Source organism: Rattus rattus, chromosome 5, assembly GCF_011064425.1.
Source record: "Rattus rattus isolate New Zealand chromosome 5, Rrattus_CSIRO_v1, whole genome shotgun sequence".
Lineage (NCBI taxonomy): Eukaryota > Metazoa > Chordata > Mammalia > Rodentia > Muridae > Rattus > Rattus rattus.
This window is the reverse complement of record NC_046158.1, coordinates 91,816,335-91,839,293: the sequence shown is the minus strand read 5'-3', so window position 1 is coordinate 91,839,293 and position 22,959 is coordinate 91,816,335. Positions and strand designations below refer to the sequence as shown.

The 22,959-nt window shown below is 42.3% G+C and overlaps 1 protein-coding gene across 2 annotated transcripts in view; it reads right to left on the bottom strand.

Moving 5' to 3' along the window:
- The window catches only part of Fmn1 (formin 1), a 363,061-nt gene that overhangs the window by 86,644 nt on the left and 253,458 nt on the right, over positions 1 to 22,959 (bottom strand). For both annotated transcript variants that reach the window (XM_032903890.1, XM_032903891.1), the window contains one exon: positions 19,435 to 19,555. In XM_032903890.1, coding sequence (XP_032759781.1) covers positions 19,435 to 19,555 — 121 coding nt within the window. The remainder of the gene's footprint in view (positions 1 to 19,434; positions 19,556 to 22,959) is intronic.

The following is a 22,959-nucleotide window of genomic DNA, read 5'->3' as shown; positions in this document are numbered from 1 at the left end:
TGGGGGCAGGGAACGGTATGCAGAAAGGGAGGAGGGTGGGCTAGGTGGAGACCCACCCTGTAGTCATGTATGTCCAGAATTAAGTTTTCAATATGTGTATGAAATTAAGGTGGAGAAAGAATGGCTAAAGCACAGGTGGGTCAAAGAGAGTTTGTTTTTAGGTGACAGGAAAGGCCTACCATAGGCTATATGCTTGAACACTGCCTTCAGCTAGCAGTGCTGTTTTGGAAGGCTGTGGAACAGTAAGAAGGTAGAGCTCTACTGGAAGAGAGAGACTAATGGGAGAAGAACTTGAGGGTCTATATCTAGCCCCACTTCCTGTCCACTATCTGCTTTCTGACTGACCATGTGATGTAAACAGCCAGTCTTGGGATTTCTAGGGCCGTAGATTTCCAGCCATAGTAGGCTATATCCATCTGGAACTGTGAAGCCAAAAGAAATTCGTTGTTGATAGGGACTTCATCAAATTGGATCAGACAGCGCTAGGAAGATGGATCAATGGGTGAAAGCCTTGCTGCACAACCACGGAGACATGAGTTCAGACTGCAAGTGTTCATGCAAAAGCTAGATGTGGTGGCAAGAGCCTGTAACCCCAGTGCCAGCGGGCAGAGACAGCTGGATGAAGGGGGTTGTTGGTTACTCAGTCCGCCTGAAGCAGCAAGCTTCAGGTTTAGTGAGAGACCTTGCCTCAAGAAAAGGTAAAACAATGGTTGAGAGAGATGGGATGTCAACCTCTAGCCTCTATGCACACCTGTAAACACACACACACACACACACACACACACACACACACACACACACACACACACACACACACACACACACACACACACACACACACACACACACACACACACACATTAGTTTATAGTTGCCTGAGATGTTTTAGAGATGCTCTTACAGAGTAGGATTCTGGCTAAAGGGCCTTCCATTGGGCTGATTAAGTACAGAAGGGTTTCAGCTCTCTAGGGAGTGGGTGCCTCTTTCTCCAGAGGAATGCTGTGTAAAAATAAACCCACCAGGAATCTCAGGCCCAGGGGAAATCCCATGATTCTGATTCACTTCACTGAGGGAGGCTGCTGGAGATCAAATGCACCTTAATGTCCCATGATTGTGAGTATTTTGCATGAAAAAATTTAAGCAGAAGTGACAGGGCTAAGTGAGGACCTGCCAACATGCTTTAGGACTTCTGGAAAGATTTGGGAAGCCGGGCCACCAACTGCAGCCTTTGCACGGTATTGTCTACACTATTCATAGGACCCTCCTATCAGACATCAGAGCTGAGTCACAGTTTCCACTGTGATGATTATGTGGTTATGGGTGCAGCCTTGGTCTGTGAGACATTAGCATGAAAAATATTCATTAATCACCTACCCACGACTAGCCTAAATACAGATGGATTGGGTATGATTTGATTTATAGAGTGCTAAATGATCCAGCCATTTATTAAAAAAATGTTCCTTGCATAGGTCTCCATGAAAATTGTCATCTTTAGAAGCCTTCATTTGAACTAATGACTGTAATTCCAAAAGGACTTGTGAGATATATAAGTACATAACTTGAGAGAGAAAGCATTATCACGAAGAATTTGTGGATATTTTGCCATAGATCTCTTTGTAAGAGAAACCCATTTGTTTAGAGAAATAAGGATATTTCAAGCAATAGATAGAAAAGTTGGGTGAAATCATCCCTGCACTGGGGAGGCTGAGACTGGAGGATCATGAATTGCAGGCTAGCCTGTGGAATGACACCCTGCCTCAAAAAACAGTGTCTTTTTATGTGAGAGGGAGAGAGAGAGAGAGAGAGAGAGAGAGAGAGAGAGAGAGAGAGAGAGAGGAGAGGAAGGAGGAGGAGGGAGAAGGAGGGAGGGAAGGAAGGAGAGACAGAGAGATTGTGTGTGTGTGTGTGTGTATGTGTGTGTGTGTGTGTGTGTGTGTGTGTGTGTGTGTATGTGGTAATGGAAAACAACAGCCCATTCAGCAAGATTCTGAGTGCCAGATTGACTCTAAGCCATGTGAGGCAGGAGCTAAGTGTGACATTACTAGGCTTCTAAAGGGAAGGGAATTCATCTTGGAGAAGACTGGCAGTTAGCTTCTAAAGAGCACTATAAAGGTAACAGACACATGTGCAGAAAATTAAAACAATAATAAAAAACTAGTAGTGGAAAAACTCTTCCACGGTACCATGGTGAGAGCAGAGCCAGCATTTTCCCTTTCGTTTTCCTATGTCTAGGTCCCTGCCCGCAGCCTTGCAGTCCGTAACAGCCCACAGGCTGCCTTTATACATGAGCTTTTATACACCTACAATTGCCAATATAACATTTATAATTTCTATTAATATTTCATTCATACTTTCTGACGTTATTATATAAAATTCATGAACATTGTATTTTATAGTCGTAAAGAATTTTCAAGCGTATATATGCCATAGTTCACTTAGCAGTGCCGCCACAGCTTGGCAGTGAAAGGTTTTCACAGCAGCCATCCTAAAGGGAGCCAGGGACTGGGCTGCACCGGCTGGTCAATCTACGTGTAAAGTAGGAAAGCCATCTTCCGAGTTCTCAAATGGTGGGCACATCGCTTTGGTACAGCCAAAGCTTACACTACCATGAGAGATGAAGAGGCGAGTCTTTGAAAACTGTGTTTTCCATGTCTTTGCAGAGGTGGCTGGGTCCCAAAGACAAGAACTGTGTCTGCCACTGGAATACATGAACTTGAGGTGATTATTCTCTAGAATAATCTAGATAATGGCAAGAAACAACTTAGTCAAAGAGACAATAACTAGTGATCCATAAAAATTGACTTGGTTTCTTGAAGTCTACTAAATAAGCCAGCTTCTTTGTGGAGGGGTAACCTAATGACACATTTAATTTTGTCACTACTAATGCACACATTTACATCGAACACCATTTCTCAAATATACATTTCTATATTCGTAAACATATAAATGAAGGATGTTTGGATTGGCCAATCAACAGTATCAAACAATGATTTGAATGTAACGCAAATGGAACCATTTGTGGAAGAGAAACAGAGCCTGCAGTTTGGGGCAGCCCACTAGAATTACTTCAAATATGTGCATATCACAAATGGGAGTTTATGAGTAAAAATCAGGGGGCTGCTCATTGAACTGCTGAGGGCGGAGTCAAGCTCTCACTTCCACAGAAATTATACAGGCGGGAGAGCCATGTGCTGGACCCCTGCTCAGTTTATCAAGCCAAAGGGCTTATTTTATGGCAGTGTTACTCCAGGGACAACAGCACAGTTGCACAGACTCAGAAATCTTGAGGGCAATGGCTTTCTCCTTCCACAGAGATCAGCAAGAGGGTAGATGAGGCAACAGGAATAACCTTGAGACCCTCTCTCTCCCTGCAGTACAACAGCTGGCTACAGAGAAGCCAGTGGTTAATGCATCCAAGCTTAATAGCAAATTCCGCATTGCTCAGTTGGGATGGCTGCACGCCTTCCGTGGTGTTTGTGACCTCAGCCCCAGCGTCTCCATCTTCCTAGGTACTTGCTTTAACTGTAATTTTCTACTCTGGGAAGTGTTTACATCTAAGGAGATCATAAAGGAAATAAAAGTCAAAAGATTGAAAGCCACAGAAGAAAACAGAGGAGGGGTGTGTGGAAAGTTACTTTAAAAAACACGATTCATTAGCTCGGTGGCTGGGTTTTGGTATCTAGACTTGGCTACAGGGATTGCTGGCGAGGCTCAAGGCCGGCCACTGCTGCTGATCAATGTGCCACTGTCGTCAGATTTAATGCAATATTTGGCTCAGGCCTTTTTAAAAAAATCCCCTATTCCAGCTAAAATATTTACACAGTCCTATGTGTCTCACTTAATGCTTGTTAAGCAATCGTCCTTTAAAACCCCACAGACTCTTGTAAATCTGTCAGGAGAATTGTGGCCTATAAACAAGGCTTCACATAAAGAGGGCCACATTGTCAATGTGCCGGGAGTCAGGATTTCCCAGGATGTGTTTGAAAATGAAGCCGAAGATCAGAAATAGCTTAGAGTGGGTAACAAAGTGGCCAACGGTCTCCCTTGCTGTACGACTGGAGACTTCCAGACACTGACCTCAGCTGTTTGAAGCCACGTTCTCCTGTAAACCTGTCACAGATCCTACCTTGCTCTTGAGTTATGGCAAAGGGAGAGCTGCAGGTCCAGCAGCCCTTGGTAGTCTGCAACCAGTGTCTGTCCACTGACAGGAGGCCAGCTGGTGAGACGTCTAAGTGGAGGCCGTTATGTGGCTACATGTGATGTGTGTGGTGGATGTTAGGGAGATCGAGGGGCTGTGAGATGGCTGATTGGATGATAAACAGGATTCTCTGAGAAAGGCCGACATGATCACCGAATCAGACATCAGCCCTTATGCTTATGGGACAAAAATTAAATTTTAAAGAAAAGAAGGACCATCTGAGCTCTCTCCTGCTATCTGGGAGAGCCAGGCACTTGTCTCTGTGTCTAAGAGGTGACAGGTACTCGCAGTACAAGTGAGCAAGCTGCCCAATTATTTAGACTTGGTTGCTTGGCTAGCTGTCTTATTTTTGCCATTTCATCCAATAACTTACCATTATGGATTGTGGTTTACAATTACTTTTATAAGAGATTTAAAGATGAGAAGTAATTTTAAAATGTACAGTATTAATTTGAAAGGTTACCCTAAGCTTAAAATATTCCATTTTGGATTGGGCTCCCAACCCAAAGGGAAGAAATATGGCCTTGGATTTGTAAAACATTGTAACTCCACGCTACAGAGTCACTTGAAACAAGAGGTAACAGTATTTTTTGGTGCTCTCCATGTGGCTGTAATCAGGAAGGGTTTTAGAAAGGCATCAGAGAGGCTGCAGAGCAGAAACCAGAGCATAATGGCATGTATCTTCCCACCCTAGTCAGATCCGGAAGTTAAACTGTTCCCCTTAGAAGCAATCTGACCCTGTTCCTAGCAGGAGAAAAAGAAATCTGAAAACAACTAGCGGTAAATTTCTTCCATAGAAGTGGAGAAAAATACTTGTTCTTAAAATGTGTTTCTAAATGGCTTGATATTTCAGCGAGTTTATTTAAAATTAGCAGTTAGCTCAGTGCTTAGAATAAATATTTGCTGAAAAAAATAAACACATTGAAAAGGTTAAACAAGGTCCTTTTACCCTGCAGATTTTTCTTCTTTATGCCGAGGGATTCGATGATGTTTTAAACAACCACCAAAATGATCCAGAAAAGTAATCTAAAAACACAAATGGCCAGGTTTTGTGTGTCAGACAGCACCTAGATTTCCACTGGTTGCTTCTTCTTTGTGTTAGAGAGCAAGGGTGGTCGGTGGTCCTACCCTGTGTGGTCCTCTAGTCTTATGTGGACCATCATATCTTTGTCTAACTCCTCCAAACTACTACAAGGTCTTAACCTTCACAGTTCAGAGCGTCAAAGACTCTAGAAACATTTCTGCATTTGGCTTTTTCCCTTTCTTTTTCATGGGAACCCCGAGTTTGGTCCTGTTATGTTCTCCAATTTTTTTTGTATTTTATTTTTTACTTATTAGTCATTCTATTCATTTACATTTCTTTTTTTCATTTTTAAAATTTATTTAGTTTTACACTCTGGATTTTATCCCCACCCCCACCCACATGTTCTCCATTTTTTAATTTAGGGTGAAAAAAGTCACAAATCATCAGTAGCTGAGGCAGAGACTGAGCCCTGGGTGTCAGCCTCCCTTTGTGCAATCCTGTGCTTACCTCTAGAGTCTACAAGGAAACTCTGGAAAAACTGGGCCACCCAGGACATGAGCCTCAGGGATTCTACAGGCCCCGGGAAACATTGGTCAAACCTTCAAGTGTTATTATGGGGATCCCTTTATTTGAAATAGGAAACTGAGGACCTAGTAAGAGGTGAGGCTTCTAAATGGCATGACAACCATCAAAACCAGGGTTGCCAGTTATTACGTAGGTCCACTGAGCTTCCCATGAATAACTGAAAGTCAGAGTCACAGCCCACGCGGCCCCTGTCCACCTAAAACCAAGAAGCAGTAGGGAGAACCAAGGAAGAAAGACATTGGCTAGTACTGCCATTCCCTTCAGTCTGACTAAAGAGGTCTCCTTCTAATTACTCATTTGGTTTTCTGACAGAGAGCTCTCACTTGTGCAGTGTGAATCTTCCACAAGATCCTAGATACACAATTTACTTGAGTGGAAAAATGTTTTGGTGTTCACAAACACCCACAGATCTTCTGTTTAGAAAATATTTGGACCTGGTACAAGTTTATGATGCTGTAGTTTGAGCACTGGTTTGGCAACTGAGACTGGAGTCTCAGGCCTGGCTGCATGATCCTGGTCTTGCTGCTTCCTGTCTCAGACTTTGGTCTACTTCTGTGGAAGAATGGCTAAACCTTCATACCAGTGTAACTTAATGGAGACCCCCTCACTCTTATTTTACCAGACTCGTCAAGTTAATGATCCTTTTCCAGTACTGACACAGGTTAAAAGCTTGCAGCTCATGGTCTGCTGTCTGGTGTCCTTGTTCTCTCACCTCTGAGTGTGTCTGTGTCAAGAGCAGCTGTGGATTTTCTAAACCTGTTTGTGCTAGCTTCTCATTTTACAAAATTAATGTAATTTAATTATTTGAAGAGATATTGCAGATATGTGGCTGTGTAAAAGTTCTGCATGTATACATTGAAATGAAAAGGGTGAAATGCTATTGCTAAACTTAGGTTGAGGAGATGAATGGAGAACAGGGAGCCACAACAGCCTGACCAGGACAGGAAGAGGGTGCAGATAGATAAAGTAGTGAGCTCCATAGAAACCCTGAAGTCCAGTTAATAGAAATGTCTTAGTTTGGACAGACACTCCACGGCAATCCACGGTGATGAGAATGGAGAAGCTGGGTGAGGGCTCTAGGAAAACCTATGTTTTCGTATAACATCTATGCAACTTTTAAATTTTAATCAGTTAAAATTATTCCAAAATAGAAACTAGGCATGAACAAAGCAGATTTTAAAGGTTGAGAACAATCGTAAAGATCTAGAAGGTTCTATGTAGCATCTGTGAGTCATCAGCCCAGTGCATGCGGGAACCCTGGAGGGCTACAGTTGATTCACAATCAAAGAAAGGGGTCATTGTCAGAAGACTGACAAGTCATTTTCTTTCAGTCCATTCTAGACCAAAGGGTGAGGATACAAGTATCCTTTTCTATGCGTACTCACTTTGGCCTGTTTTTGCCCCCATTGACTGGACACTATACTGGCTATGAGTTCTACTTCTAGGCACTATCCAATCAAGAATACTCGAGGTGTGGGTTAATTCAGGATAGATCTTTGAGAACCATTTATAGAGAGCACACCTGAGATGTGAGCCTGATATAATTTTACAGTTGGCTTTCATATCCTGTAAGTGTTCAGATTCCCTGGGTTTTCAGTTGTTGTAAGTCACCTAAGTCCAGAAATAAGAGTTTTGTAGAGTACACTAAGACAATACAGCTGTAACAATCTAATAATACCAAAGTTGGAATTATCTTCAAAAGTACCTAGTAACTTCTAATGGCACCTGTTTTGCCTTTCTACAATAACAGTCTTCTGTCAGTAGCTGAGAGACTCACCATCTCTCTGGTCCATCAATCTTTGATTAGCTTTAAAGTCTGTTTCTTGAAAGAGTTGAGCCACTGATGCTTGTTGACATCGCTAGACGTTAAGGAATTAATCTCTCTGACATTGCCAGTTTCTCTCTGAGAGCAAAGTTAGCAATTGTTTTAGTTAGCTTTTTATTAGTGTAATAAAATCCATGGTGAAAAGCAGCTCAGAGAGGAAAGGCTTAACTCATCTTAAACTTCCAGGTAATAGCCAATTATTAAAGGAAGTGAAGGCAGGAACCTGAAGGAAGGAACTGAAGCAGAGATCCACGGAGGAACATTACTTACTGACTTGCTCCTCATGACTTGCTCAGCCTGTTTTCTTATACAACTCAGGACCACCAGCACAGGGATGGCAGCACGCACACTGAGCTGGGCTCTCCACATCAGTCATCAATCTAGAAAATACCCCACAGGCTCGACTCTGGGCCAATCAGGTGAGGGCATTTTCTCAACTGAGGTTTCCTTTTCCCCAATCACTCTTGATTGTGCCAAGTTGCCTAAACCAGCAATTATCTGAAATTGAGTCATTTCTAACATTAGAGATTTGTCTAATTATCCATTTATTCAGCAAATACTGAGTGAACGGTGAGCATATGGCATGTCCCGTTGGGCATAATACAAATAAACTAAAAAATGTCATGTTAAATATAGACCTACAATAGAGGTGGATGGCAGAACAAGGTAAATTTACAGAAAACAAACAGAAATTAAGAGGGACATCAAAATAGAGAGCTGCAATAGAGATCTTAAATTCAAAGTGACTTCTGGGCCTGGGTACAGAGAAGGTTCAAGTCATGGAACCTTGTAGTTAAAGGGATTAGCTACTGCGAAGGTGCTGAAGTAGAGACAAGGTTCATCTGGTTGGAACCAAAAGAAGTATTATGTGGCTCAGGGGGAGGGACTAGATGGCATGGGATGGGAGTGGCAGAGGTAGAGGAAGTGAAGGTATGGCTATGAGGTTGGATCTGATGCCTAGAACAAGTTCTGAAGGTGAGTGTGAACAGAGCCCAGGGATGGACAGAAGTTCATACGCAAAGGCACAAGAGGAGTAGAAGACACTCTCTCCTGTGCTCACGCCTTACTTAGAGATCGCCTTCATATGCCTGTAAATTCTACAGAACTCATGGGAATGAAGAGTAGTGATGCCTTAATTTTAGTTCTTGGATACTGGGAGGCGAGGAAACCCAATGACGTGCCAAGGGTTACATAGTTTATAAGTCAAAGATTTTAACTCAGGACTTCTGACTCAGACCTTTCCAAAAGAGGAGCTCTTATTTTTTTATGCTTATGAGAGAAAATAAAACAAACAAACAAAGAAACAAACTAAATTTTCTTAACCATACTGCTTTCTAAACAGTGAACGAAACAGTGCCAAGTGGGAGGAGGAAGCCAGGACAGCAGAACTCGACCAACTCATGCCGAGCACCTGGAGATGGCACAATCAGGGCTCCAAAGGAAAACACACACTTCTTCCATTAATTTAATGGACGAATCAAGCCTCAGTTTCCATAGCCCCTCTCCTCTCTGTATAATTCATCTTTGAAGGCACTCGGGAAATGTATGACCTTCACCCACCATGCCACACTTAATTGGATGCTTTGCCTGAAAAATCACAGTGCCGTTCAACATTTTTTTTTTTACACCCACAGCCTTTCTGAAACATTTATCCCAGTTCCTTAAGGCCTGTTTTGTTGAAATCATTTTACGAAAATAAATCATATCAAAGTTTTTCTAAAAAAATCATTTCTAAGACTTTGCTTGCAAGACTAAATATTTTTTAACACCATGGCAACATGATCAGGACTCTGGCTAATGTATCCAGTCTCGTACCAGAGTTCATACTTAATAAACTTCTACCATGGACAAATGGGTTGCAAGAACCGAGGAGCTAATAAATTAGGCATGGCTGACAATCATTCAACTCAGATCTTCTGGAGCTTCCTCAAAGGTGACAAATGTGCCAGACTCGGTCTGATGGATCAACTGCCCACGTCTCTTGTAAGAACTAACCCCACCCCCGCCCCCTGCCCGCCGTAGTTCCTCATCACTCTCCTCACACCGGACCCTCCAGCGTTCGCCTGAGCTGAGCCGGGTAGAGGGATAGGACACCTTCACTGTTTCAGCTGAGATTCACAGAGGCTAGGAGTGTGTCAGACTTTGATACGTCATCCTGCAGTCAGTAGGTGGCATGGCCAGAGCCTCCTGGATCCCTGATTTCAATGCACCACTGAACCATCGCTATCACGTATGAGTGAACTGGTTCACTGTTACTCGTGGGGAAGGGCTGTGTATAAAGGCAGATGCACACTTAGTTTATATAATAATAATAAAGTTTATATATAATAAATACTCTGCAGGCGAAGGACAGCATCTCTCCTTCTTTAGCCTGTTAGTCAGGCCTCTTCGGTGGCGTGGCTTTTCGCCAATTTAAAATAACCATTTTGGAATTTCACTGCACGACTCTTGGCACTTTAAACTTTTCCTCTGTGGAATGGAAATGATGGCGCTCTCTTCCCTTCCCTCTCTCCTCTACCTCCATCACCCGGAGTTCTAGCATCACTACAGCTGAACCTTTGGTAAAACCCGCTTTCCACCATGTGCTTATCGTTAAAGGAATTTCCATTTATTGGTGATTAAGCACATTTTGTTGTTCCACTTATGATATTCAGCCACACCAAATGGATTAACTAAACACTTCTTAAGAAGATTCTCCCAGATTCCATTGTTGTGATCTAGCCTGGAAGATTTTTCTCTCTGTACCTGCTGCCTGTGATCCTGAGCTCTTAATCTATCCTGAGGACGCTTCACCTTCCTTGCCTTCTGGACCTTTTGCTTCCCATAACCCGTGCCTTCTGCCTAGTGGGAGAGCAGGTCTCTGAGAGCATTCTGAGGATGGCTTCCTTTTCTCAAAATGCTTCGGGTCTTTTCTTATGTCTGACTGAGAGTAGAGTGGGCACAGGAATCAGGACTGGGAGTGGTACTCCCCCAGAATCAGATCCTCACAGGCAATGCTATGATGGTTTCTACCTTGTAGGACAGCTGACAGCTTGTTTACTGTCTACTGGGGGCTGCTGAATAGGAGAGTTTTTCCCAGTGTAAACAGTTTAGCTGATTTGGTTAAATCATATCTAAAAGAACATATTTTTAATCGTTCCCAAATCTTTAACCTAATCTATCCACTGAGAGTAGACCATAACATATGCTTTTAAACTAAGTGATAAGCCGGGTGGTGGTGGTCCATGACTTTAACCCTAGCACTCAGGTGGCAGAGACAAGTGAATCTTTGGAGGCCTACCTGGTCGACAGAGTGAGTTCCAGGACAGCCAGGCCTACACAGAGAAACCCTGTCTTGGAAAAACAAACAAGCTAACAAACAAATACTAAGTTGTAAGTATAAAAGTCACACATACACAATCAAAGAATTGAACTATGTCTACTATACCACTCTATGCCTGTGTTAAAAGTTAAAAGCCACATTTAAAATTCTATGAGTGTTGCTTAACCATATGATGATCCATGGGAAAATACAGAGCTATGTGAATGAATTCATCTAGCATTTCATAGACGATATAGTGACTATAGTTTAAAAGACCTTCAAAAAGAAAGGCTTTGTTGAAATTGAGTTTTACTTAAGCACTTATATCTGCTTATAATTAAGATTTTGAGGTTGCACAAACAGAGGCTTGACCAATAGCTCTGGGCTAGTCTGGTTGGCACATGAAATAAGAACATGAAAACTAGAATGCCTATAATTGGATGGGACTCAGAAGATAGCTCAGTAACAAATGTTCACCACACAAACAAGGGGACCTGAATTCGATAACTAGCACCCAGGTGAAAAATGCTAGCATGGCACAGGGACTAGACAGGCCTAAGCCGATGCTGAGAGGGGAAGTGGACCAAGCCTCATCCCTAACCCAGCAGCTATCCCCAGTTGATAACCACTCACAAAGGAAAATCTAGTTTTCTCCAAGAAGTCAGTAGCTGTACAAACTTCCTTAGGGCAGGCCCCAGACCCAGCAGTAGATGCCAACAGAAACCAAACTCAGTTGTGTGTTTGGAGAGTTCTGTTCTCGCCTCGCTATACTTTTTTTTCGGGGGGGGCATTTTTTTCCACTTTTATAGATTTTTTTGCTTATATATTACGGTTTCCTATTTTGTTTTTATGGTTTTCTATGTGTACGTGTGTGTGTGTGTGTGTGTGTGTGTGTGTGTGTGTGTGTGTGTGTGTGTGTGTGTGTCAGAGTCGTATGTTCCTTATGCTTTTCTTTTGTTTGCTTGCTTAGACTTCTTCTGGTTTGTATTATTATCGTCATCATTGATATTATTTTCCAGAACGCCTGTTTATAGTCTAGTGAGAGACAGAAAGGGTGTGACTTTAGATAAGTTGGTAAGCAGGAAGGATCTGGGAGGACTTGGGGGAAGGGATGCCATAATCAGAATATATTGTATTTTTAAAAAATTATATTTCAATTAAGAAAACAAACAAAACACAGGCCTCTGATCTCCGCACCAGGAAGGAAGGGACAGAAGGATCCTTGGTGTCTGCCGCTCACTTATTCTAACCAAACTGGATACATCCAGGCTCTGTAAGAATGGAAGTGACCAAGGAGCATGCCTGATATTGACCTCTGGCCTCTATCTTCATGTGCACATGCATGTGCATATACATGTGCATACACACACACACACACAATTATAAAAATAACAATGCCTATCAGTGGGGTAACTACAATTTGAATCAGCATAGAGAGATTTCCACTTTCAATATTAGATTAAGGGTCTGCAGTGTTCACCGAAAGTCTGGCCTATGTGTTTCACCCAATATCTCATTTAGGAAAGACTTAGAAACATTAGCACGCGAGGACAAACATTTCCAGCATAAATATTTGTAGAACAAGAGCTGAAAGTAAAAAGGTCAGCATATTCTTGCTTTTCCATAGCCATCTAAGTGTATTTCTAAATATATCTAAATGGAACATGAGAGAGGATGTTCACATATATATTCTTAAATATTTAGAGGAAGAGACACAGTGAGGAACACCATGAAGAATATATGCGTGAACTTGTGTCTCTGCCAACATTCACAAACATGAGGGTCTTGTACTGTGGCTAACCAGGACTGAAACAGTCCAGGCACAGGACAACCGTGCTAATACTGCTTTGTTTTCAAGGAATGACTTGATAAAGATCTCATTTATTATAAAGCTCAATCTTAATGAGAGGGAATGCTAATAACTACTTTTAGCCAGAAAGGCAAAGTAGTTCTATTCTTAGGTAATTTTTCAAGAATGTGTGGGCTTTTCAACATCTATCCAAAGAATTCCTATCTCAGTTTCTGATTTAAAACTTAATCCAGCATTCTAATTTCTTATGCAGAATAAATTTTTCCATGACAAAATACTATCGCAGGATCACATCAAAGAAATGTGTATTTGGGGAGCATTCCACCCCAAATCCCAGAGACCACTAGTGTCATTTAATGGGAACTTGAGACATCAAGACATCTTGGAGGATCTGCTTGTGCCTGTGGATGAAAAACTCAACGAAGGCGATCTGTTTCCCACAGTGCCAAAATCAACGGTATGAGCAAGCGCTAGCTAGAGCTGGTCACGCGGTGCCTCCTAAGAGTGTTACACGGTATTCCTCATTTACCAGTAAGTGTATAATTACCTAGAAAGCTTGATAGTAATTCTGTGGCAGTTTAAAGAAAAATGGTTCCCATAGGCCAAGGGAGTGGCACTATTAGGAGGCCTTGTTGGAGGAAGTGTGTCACTGTGTAGGCGGGCTTTGATGTTTCAAATGGTCAAGTCAGGCCCACTGTTACTGGTTCTTCCTGTTGCCCACAAATCCAGATACGGAACTCTCAGCTACATGACCAGTACCTGCCATGATGACAATGGACCAAACGTCTAAACTGTAAGCCAGCCTCAATTAATGTTTTCCTTTGTAAGAGTCGCTGGGCATGGTATCTATTCATACCAACAAAATCCTAACTAAGAGAAATACCAATACCTCATCTTCACAAAGTACACTTAATAGATGTATGTTTTGTAAGACACTACATGATCAGTGAAAAACAGAAGAAAACTGGTAGTTCATTCTTTAAGCTGACAGGTGTGGTTTAAAAGGTAAATCTTATTTATTTCAAAATCTAAAGCGCTTCCAAGACCTTCTAATAGGCAATGCACATGATGGACCTATATGATATGATTGTTAAAATGTTAATGTTTATTTTATGTGTATGGCTATCTCCCCTGCATGGATGTCTGTGTTGCTTGTTTGTCCAGAGACAGAGGAGGCCAGAAGAGAGGGATGAATACCCTGGAACTGCTGTTACGCAGTTGTGAGCTGCACATGAGTGTAGGTCAGTCCTGTGGAAGAGCAGCCACCAATGAGCCATCTTCTCAGCCTCCACGGTATGATTTTAATATACAGCGTTTTTAATATTTATTTAGTGTTCAATAAATGGCTCAGCAGGTAAAGTATTTGTCACCAAGTTTGATGAGCCAAGTTTGATCCTTGGGAACCAAGTCTTTCTAGTTGTCCTCTGGCCTTAACATGTATGCTCTTGAATGCACACATGTACTCACACACACCAAAAAAAAAATGTAATTAAAATTTTTGATATTTACCCATCCTATAGACTTTTTAGAAACAATAAATCACACTTCACCCAACATCACTGATGTTTCTGCTTGGGGAATCCTATCAACTATAGCCTCAGTTAGGTTGTGTGTGTTTATGAGTGAGTGAGTGTGTGTGTGTATGTGTGTATGTGTGTGTGTGTGTGTGTGTGTGTGTGTGTATGTGTCTGGATATATCAGATATAACCAGAGAGAGAGGATCCATGCCATGATGCATTTGTTTCAGGTTTATAACAAATTAGTACAGATATTAAGTGGCGTAAGACACCAACATACATCTCACAGTTGTGCATGGCAGAAGTTGGACACGCCTTACTCCTAGCTATGCTAAAATCAAGGCTCTGACAGGGCTATAGTCCCTGCTAGCTCTAGGAAGAGTCTGCTCCTTGCCTTTTCCCATTCTACGGGCTTCATACATTCCTTGGCCCATTGCCCATTTCCTCCATTGTCAAAGCCAGCAATATTGCATCCCTCTGATCATTCTTCTGTAGTTATGTTTCCCTCTGATCACAGTCAGGGAAAGCTTTCAGCTTTTAAAGATTCATTTTAAAGATTCATGTGATTAGATTAGTTCCACTTGGCCAGGCCTGAATAATCTCCCCATGTCAGCATCTGCAGAGTCCCCCTTTTCCATGTAAGGTAACATAATCATGGATTCTAGGAACTGGGGTTTTTTGAGCATTGATGGGTGGGGCATTGTTTCACCTACCACATATGGGTTTGTAAGAATAACCTTGACTGTTCTGGCCAGCAGACAAGGTCAAGGACTAAGAAAGAAAGATCATGGGTGCTTGCTCAATGATTTCCTATAATGTCACAGTACCGAGGAAATCAAACCATTGTCTGAGTAAGAAACGTGGAATAATGTTGATGTTTATCAACGTGGAGACTTAGCTCTGTCTTCCCAAAGGAAGGATGTTCATCTGGGAATGAGATACTCCCCAGTCACAGCCAGCTGGCCCTGGAGTAGCAGGGATCAATTCTACAGCTTAGGGTCACAACAGTAAAAGGGGTGTATCTCTAATTGTCGTTATCAAAGAAACCATTTATTCATTGTTTCCTAGAATGCTATATATGCAGTGCCATATATTCCAGTAAGTGCCAGATGTCCCAGTAAGAAAATTAAGTGGGTTTCGTTGTGTTCTTTTCTTGACAGTGTCTCAGTAGGTGGCCCAAGCTTGACTGGAACTTGGGGCAATTCCCCTTAGCATCCCAAGTGCTAACATTACAAGCATGAGTCCCCATACCCCGCTGAAGTGGAGTAGTTCAGTTAATTTCTAGTGTGCATGTACATGTGTGTGTTGGTTGAATATTGAGCCCTGCACCTTTTGATGCTAGTCATATACACAACCATTGATCTATCTACCTTCTCTGCAGGTAACTTTTTATAGTCATACTACTTAATAAGATTTTACTTTCACCAAACCAGTAAAATGTACACATCTGACTCCACTGCCTAGGTTCGTTTTTTGTTTTTTTTTAAAGCTTCACTAAGCATTGATAGTGAAAAATACCAAATTTAGAGCAAGACGATCTCATTAACATTAACTTCCACCATACATTTAATGCCTCTATAATACATATATAAGGAAAAGCCTTTGTCCTTACAAGCTGAAAGGTAGATAAGTAAGGAAATGAAAGAGTCAGCACTTGTGGTAGTCAAGGTGAAGTTTTGACCGCTTTCTCCTCCATGTGGGAGTCCAGGGAAGAGAAATGCACACAATAAAGAAAATAATTCAGAAGCTCTTAGAAATATCTAAAGAAATGGATGCCTGAGAGAAATGGATACTGGGTGGGAGTCGGGGTGTTCAATGTGCATAAAGAAGACATGGGAAATCAAGGACACATGCTGTGGGGACAGCAGCGAGTATGCCGCCATCTCAGACAGTGCTCCTAGGCTGTCACCCATCATTAACAGGAGAAGACTGAGTTCTTTAGCCAGAGAAGGTAGTGCTAGGACATGAATGTATAACACAAGCCTTCATATCCTCAGGGACATGTGGAGGACCTAAGCCATATCCTAGCATTATGTCCAGTTTCAAATATGGCTGGATCCTTACCTGTGAGGCAACAGCCAATTACTTTAACACCAAGGACTTCAGTTTCTCTATCTTGGGAGAAGTCAAAAGGACCACTATAAGGGCTAAGAGATATGCTACATGAAAACAATCTGAGAATAACGATCGCACAAAACATTTCAGTTTAGGCTATTATCCATTCCTCTATGTTGATGAATAGAATTTTGTTGACTACTTCCGAGACTCACATCAGTGATATTTGTAAGCCTACTAACCGTAGGTTAAATTTACATCTTTTCCGGCAAGGTGTGGTCGATGCTACTAAATATTATTTTCTTCTAAAAGGTGGTGTCATGTCTGTCCAGAGACCTGGGGCCTGACACTACTTGAAACTTGCTAATCACATCTGGTTTAGCTTTAGACATTTTCTGGGATTTTGCCAGCAGCTACGACATTTTAATGGCTACAATAAACCTCAAAGCCTCATCAAATCTTTGGTGTATGTGTGAAAATTATGTCCTCCTCAATTAAACATTCAATCTGGGTTCACACCAAGGCCTTATGGAAAGGGAGGTGAAACGAATGGGGACTGGAGATGAAACGGACCGCCTTGATCCCCGCCATCTCGCCAGATGCTATTTAGAAGAAAAAGAAATTCATTAGAGAAGCCAGGCTCTGTGTTTTCTTTAAATATTTACTGGGTAACTTTCATGTGTCAGAAACACTGGCATCTCTAAAGATTAGCAGGGCATTTTTGTTTAAATATTCAATGTGTGTGGGGTGGGGGGTAGTCTTCCCTCCTTGGTGTTCGTGGGACTTCATGTGTCTGGGGGATGCACAGTGTAGGGAAGGGAAATAGCCCAGGTGATGCTCAGTCTTCCTTCTGAAAGCTCGTCTGCTAGCTCCAGAAGCTCTTGTGGGTCCTTCGAGTGACTGAGGGGAGTGTCAGTGCAGTGTCAGTAGAGACTCCAAAGCCAAAGTGACACTCAGCTAAATCCCTTGACAAGGTGAGGTGCCCTGGGAAATCTTCCTGTCCACTCTCCTCTCATCCCTTTGCTACTCAACATCAAGCTCATATAGACAAGGACAGTCATGAGGATGCAGGGGAGATAGCCCTGGCAGGAGAGAGTTAAGATCAAACAGAGATCAAGTTTCTTTTCAAGCATCTATGAAGGGTCAGGACAAAGGGCTTTAACAAGGGGCAGACAGACAGGCCTAAGAACTGACTCTAAGGGATGGCCTATATTTTGGATCCCTATTCTGCCATCCGTGAGAGTACCCTGCCTCCTAAGTCTACCCCTGGAGAAGTACAGAGAAGGCCTACCCGTTCTGTTTTATTATAATACAAATAGAGCAATACAAAATATCAGAGATAAAGATAAAGCTGTCAGGTCCTTACAAAAAAGCCCACAGTTCACCTATAAGATCCCTATACAAAGGGTCTGTTTGTATGAATTCATTCTCTCCACACCATCCACAGTGGGAGTGGGTGTGGGGAGGAACCAGAATGCTCCTTAATAATTTACAATGTTAAAAATATTAACTTGTAACCACTATTTGTACTTGAACAAGTTTTATGCCCAAAGTAAAAATAACTAACTCCCTCTGGTCCTATGGGCGCATCGCTCCCACTTTGCCTCCATGGCCAGACAGATCTCAACGGAAGAGTGCAGTACTGGGGCACTCTTTCACAATAAACTGTGCTTTTAATGTTTAGTTTATGTTTTGATGCAAAAATATTCCTGGTTGAAGCTCTTCATTTCCTCAAGCTTTCCTTTTGGCAACGGGGAGGTAGGCAGTGGGGGGAGGGGGCGTCATTTCCACATTAACACACTCCCTGGATTCTCCACAGAAGTGGGTGAGTGGGTGGAGGCAAAGGGGAGGGGGGACAGGATGGGGCCTCTGTGGAGGGGAAACCAGGAAGGGGGATATCATTTGAAAGGTAAACAAATAAAGTGATTAATTAAAAAAAGAACACGACCATTTGGTTCAGAGCAGAGCCAAGGCTAGTATTTATGTTCCTGGACAAGAAGATGTCTCCACAGTGAAAACACAGGACGCAGAGATGCCAAAGGAAAATTCCTGCCCAAGAGACACATACTTTCACCTTCTAAAAAGCCACAAAAGGAACGATAAAAAGAAAGAAAGAAAGAGGAAAGAAAAGAAGAGAAAAGAAAAGAAAAGGCAGTTTTCAGGGTTTTGGATTCCATCATTAAAAATGCACACTTAACTGAAATAGAACATTTAATGTGGGTTTTTAGAATCATTGGAATTGCCTCAAAAAATGGAGTTACGGTACATATGCATATGTGACAAGAACATATCTTTATATATACATATGTGTGTGTGCATGTACACACATATACGTATGTATGTATGTATAGTAAAATAAGCTTAGAACATATATGATGTGTTACTTGATAGGCCTGATCAAAGCAGAAGACACTTGCCTCTGAGTAAAGACAATTTCCCTAAGTCTCAACTTTCTCATCTCCAAATGACATTAATATAGTTCCTGCTTATCATGGTTGTTATAAAAATGACATAGGAAAATGTATGCTCGCAACTAGCACCCATTATTATTAAAGCTGTAACTACTGACTATTGGAAGAAGGAAGATATGGAGTGGGGAAAGAACAGGGAAAGTGTCGTATGTGGCCTGAAGTTTGAAACCCAGAACCCGGGTTTAAAAAGCAGGTATGGTGGTGAGTACCTGTAATCCTGGGAAGGCAAGGATGGAGGGTGAGCAGACCCCTAGGGTTTGTTTGCAAACCAGCATAGCCTACTTGGTACCTTCTGGGCCAGTGAGAGATCATGGCTCAAGAACAAAACAAAAAACTAACCCAACATGAGGAGCTACGTCCAAGAGTTGACGCCCGTCACACACAACCATACACACGTGCTTGCTTACAAACACACACAGGTGAGCACATGGAAGTAAAGGGTGGTATGGCGAGATGCCAAGTGATCAACGGCTAAATGGGAGGAATGCGTGTATTTACCGCATGCAGGTACTGTCCAGAGAAGGAGCGGCCCATGAGGGCCACAGGAGCCCACGAGGGAGCTCCATTTCAATCCACTCCATGAGCCAGTCATCGGATGAAACTGCTCTGAGAAGCCGCCCTTGCCACGGTCACAACAGTCCCCATTACCTTCTAGTTGACGCTTCAGTTTTCTCAAATCCTTTATGAGGTCTTCAAATTTGACTTGGGAGGCCAGGAAGAAATCCTGTGGTTCAGGTAGCGGGAAAACACTCTTGTCTGTTCCGGCTTCCTAAAAGACAGGGTAAGCAAGAGAATGTTCTACTTCCGTCTTGTCACTTTGGTTGACATTCCACAGCACCAGTGAGAAAAAAAAATAAGTTCAGTCACATGGTTAAATAGGAATCATGGTACTGCTTTCCTAAACCAGGACCCTGTACTTTGACGTTTTTGACTCCATTATGGTATCTTTTTGGTCTTCCTGGCATTGAGATCAGCTGTGGTGCTGGCATGGGCTGCACCTCGGTTTTACCCCCGAGTGTAAGAAGAAACTGTCAGGCGTATTCTAATCTGTTTCTCTCTATTCCCATGGGACAAGGCAGGGGAAACCCATGAAAGCACTTACACCGAGAGTCCCTGTGTGAGTTACACATGCTAGCAATCAGATAACTCATCTTGGGGTGTGCCAGAGGGTGTGGGCTGGATAAGAAGGCACTGAATGGGAGATGCTACCCCCTTCCTTTACTCATCCTTTCTGCAGCTTAAGCTATGATGAATGTGTGCACAATCTGACTTGTGTGCGTGTCAAGTGCATCTAAATGCCGTTGGCTTACTTGAGGACATATCTGCAGTCCGTATGGTTGGGTATAGGTTCGAAAAGGTCCACAGTCCTATCTGATGGATGATCTGAGCTGTGAATTAGCTTAAGAGACAAACACTTCAGGCATACTGAAACCTAAGGGGAGCCTTAAATATCCTCTGCAGCCTAGACTGCGTTCTCCTGAGTTGTTTAATGTAAGCTCTATCTTGCGTATCTTAGCCAGTCTTCGGTTGTTTCTCTCTCTGCACACACTACTTTGCCAGCTTCCTTCACATTTCATCTTTCCTGGTGCCATTAGGAGTACCTCTAAATGCCAAAGCTGCTTTACAAGGTACTTTATGATCTGGCCTCTGTCTACAGCCCCAGCTTTAGATCTGCCTTCCCCCAACTTCAAGTCCTACTCCTGAGCTTTCCTGAAACAAAAGAACAAGCAAGTCTCTTGCCTCTAGGCCTTTACCTACAAAGCTGTTCTTTTTCACCTCCCTAGAATTTCCTCTTGGCTCCTTGCTCATACTCATCTTTCAAGTCTGAACACAAGCAGTACTTCCTCAAAGATTTCTAGGGCCGCCCTAAAGCTGGGTGTTTCTCTGTGTTATCCAAAAGTGTCTGATCCTAGTACCATAGCACAGATTGCTATTAATTTAGAACTTTTAGCTTCAGATTGTATGTCTGATGTGTCACTGGACTATAAACACAGCAGTGGTAAGGACTCTGTCTTATACTTGCTATAGTATATAATATCTGACATATTGATAAATGGTTTTGGTTGGTAGGCACCACAGCAGACAGTTCATGAAATATTGCTCTGTGAAGTCAGCAAGTTTACAATAAGACACATAATTACTTTAATATATATGCAAATGTATATATATATATTTAGGTTTTGAGAATTGCATACATATATAAGGTGTGTTTGATCAAATCTATTTCCCCTTCCTACACTCCTTAAAAATTTCCCCTTTCCCCCCGCAACTTCATTCCCAATTTTTCATGTATTCTTTCAGTGAGTCCACTTAGTACTGTCTTGTATGCAAAAGCACATAGGATCATTTACTACAGCATGAATAGGCTCCCGGTGGCTTCATCTCTGAAGAAGGGCCTTGTAAGTAAAAGGTGGGACTTTCTGAGTTGCCATCCATATTGGGATTTTTGCTGCCTTGATCTTGTGAGGTCTTCTGCATGCAGTGTGATACAGATGTCCTGCTTAGAGCTGACCACTCCACAGTACCAGAGTGTAGTTTCTGACTATGTTACCCTATAGGTCCAGGAATTGCCTGGCCTCTTACCCTTTCTTTAAGTCAGCAATTCTCAACCTGTGGATCACAACCCCTTTGGGAATTGAATGATTTTACACAGGGGTTTTTAAGACCATCAGACAACATGATGGTCTGATTCATAACTGCAGCAAAATTACAGTTATGAAGTAGTAACATAAATAAATAGTTTTATGGTGGGGGTTGCCACAACGTGAAGAACCATGTTAAAGGGTCGCAGCATTAGGAAGGTTGAGAACCACTGCTCTAAGTCTCTCAGGTTCATTTGGATGCTTGGGGAAGGCGGCTCTCTTTTATCAGTACTTAATCCATCCACATTTCTCCATCTTCCTGTACTTATTTTTATACTTTAAGAACAACTGGAATGTTGTGAATGCCAGGTCTGAATGCGAAGTGAAAAGCCATCTAGGTGCTCACGGAGACCCACACTGGAGGAATTCTGCTACGATACTCCCTGAGCTGTGTGTCCACCTCTGTGTGCCTGGCTTCAGGGTTTATCAAAGGTGGAAAAAGAAAAGATGCTGGTGATGAGTCAGCATGGAAGGTCTAGTCAAAGCACTGAGAACTGACAGGTCTCATCTCTGTGTGGTTTTCTTCAGCCTACAGAGACCTGTACTTGTACCCAATGCCAGGCAGAAGGAGCAGGAAGCTGAAAGGACTCGCCTTGCCTCAGGTCGTTGCTAATCATTACCAACCACTTCCACCTAAGGGAAGAAGAGCTCCATAAATCACACAGCCCCACACTGCCCTTGAGTTCAATGTGTTCTGCAGGGAGCACCGGGAGGGCTCTGCACAAATATGGATGGGGATTACTTTATATCTACAATTATTATATTTTCCTCCAGGAAGGCAATTCCATTGCACCTCATTAACTATCATATGCCATGGACTGATTTCAACCTCTCTATGGAGAATAGATCACTGGATAGAGGCAAATCTGACCTTGCCCAACTGGAATTAAAAATGGCATCTGCAAGCATTCCTCGGGGTAATTCTGCCCTGTAGGTATGTGCTGTCAGCTCCTAGAGGATGCTCAGATATGCCTGCTGCCAAGTTTCCTGAAGCTCAACATCTCTCTCCCACTCCAGAGAAACAAAACCTCACACCTAGTTCTTTACATCTGCCTATTTTGATGGTATTTACATTATCATTATGTGGCTAATGTTTATTGGACACCACCGAGGTAGACGCTAAAAAGTCAACGTGAATTCTGGCTCTCAAAGGAGCAATGTCAAGATCATTAGCAACTTGTACACATCCACAGAACAAGCAAAAGGAATCATTGGAGACCTTTAAGGAATCTTCACCCAGGCTTCCAAAGTAAGAGCTTTGAAGATTTTTTTTAAGGATCAGGATACAAGAAAATAGTTATGGAAGGAGGGCCATGAAAGAGTGATTGAATGATTGGTTTTATTGTAGTTTCCAGTTTTACAAATTCAGGTTCATCATGCATAGTAGTAGAAAGTTAAAAAGAACCGTAGCCCTAACATCCCAGAATAATAATGAAATACATTACTATATATCATTCCAGGATTTTTTTGATTAGTGTTAAATTTATATTTATATGTATATGTATATACACACTCATATATATGTATATCC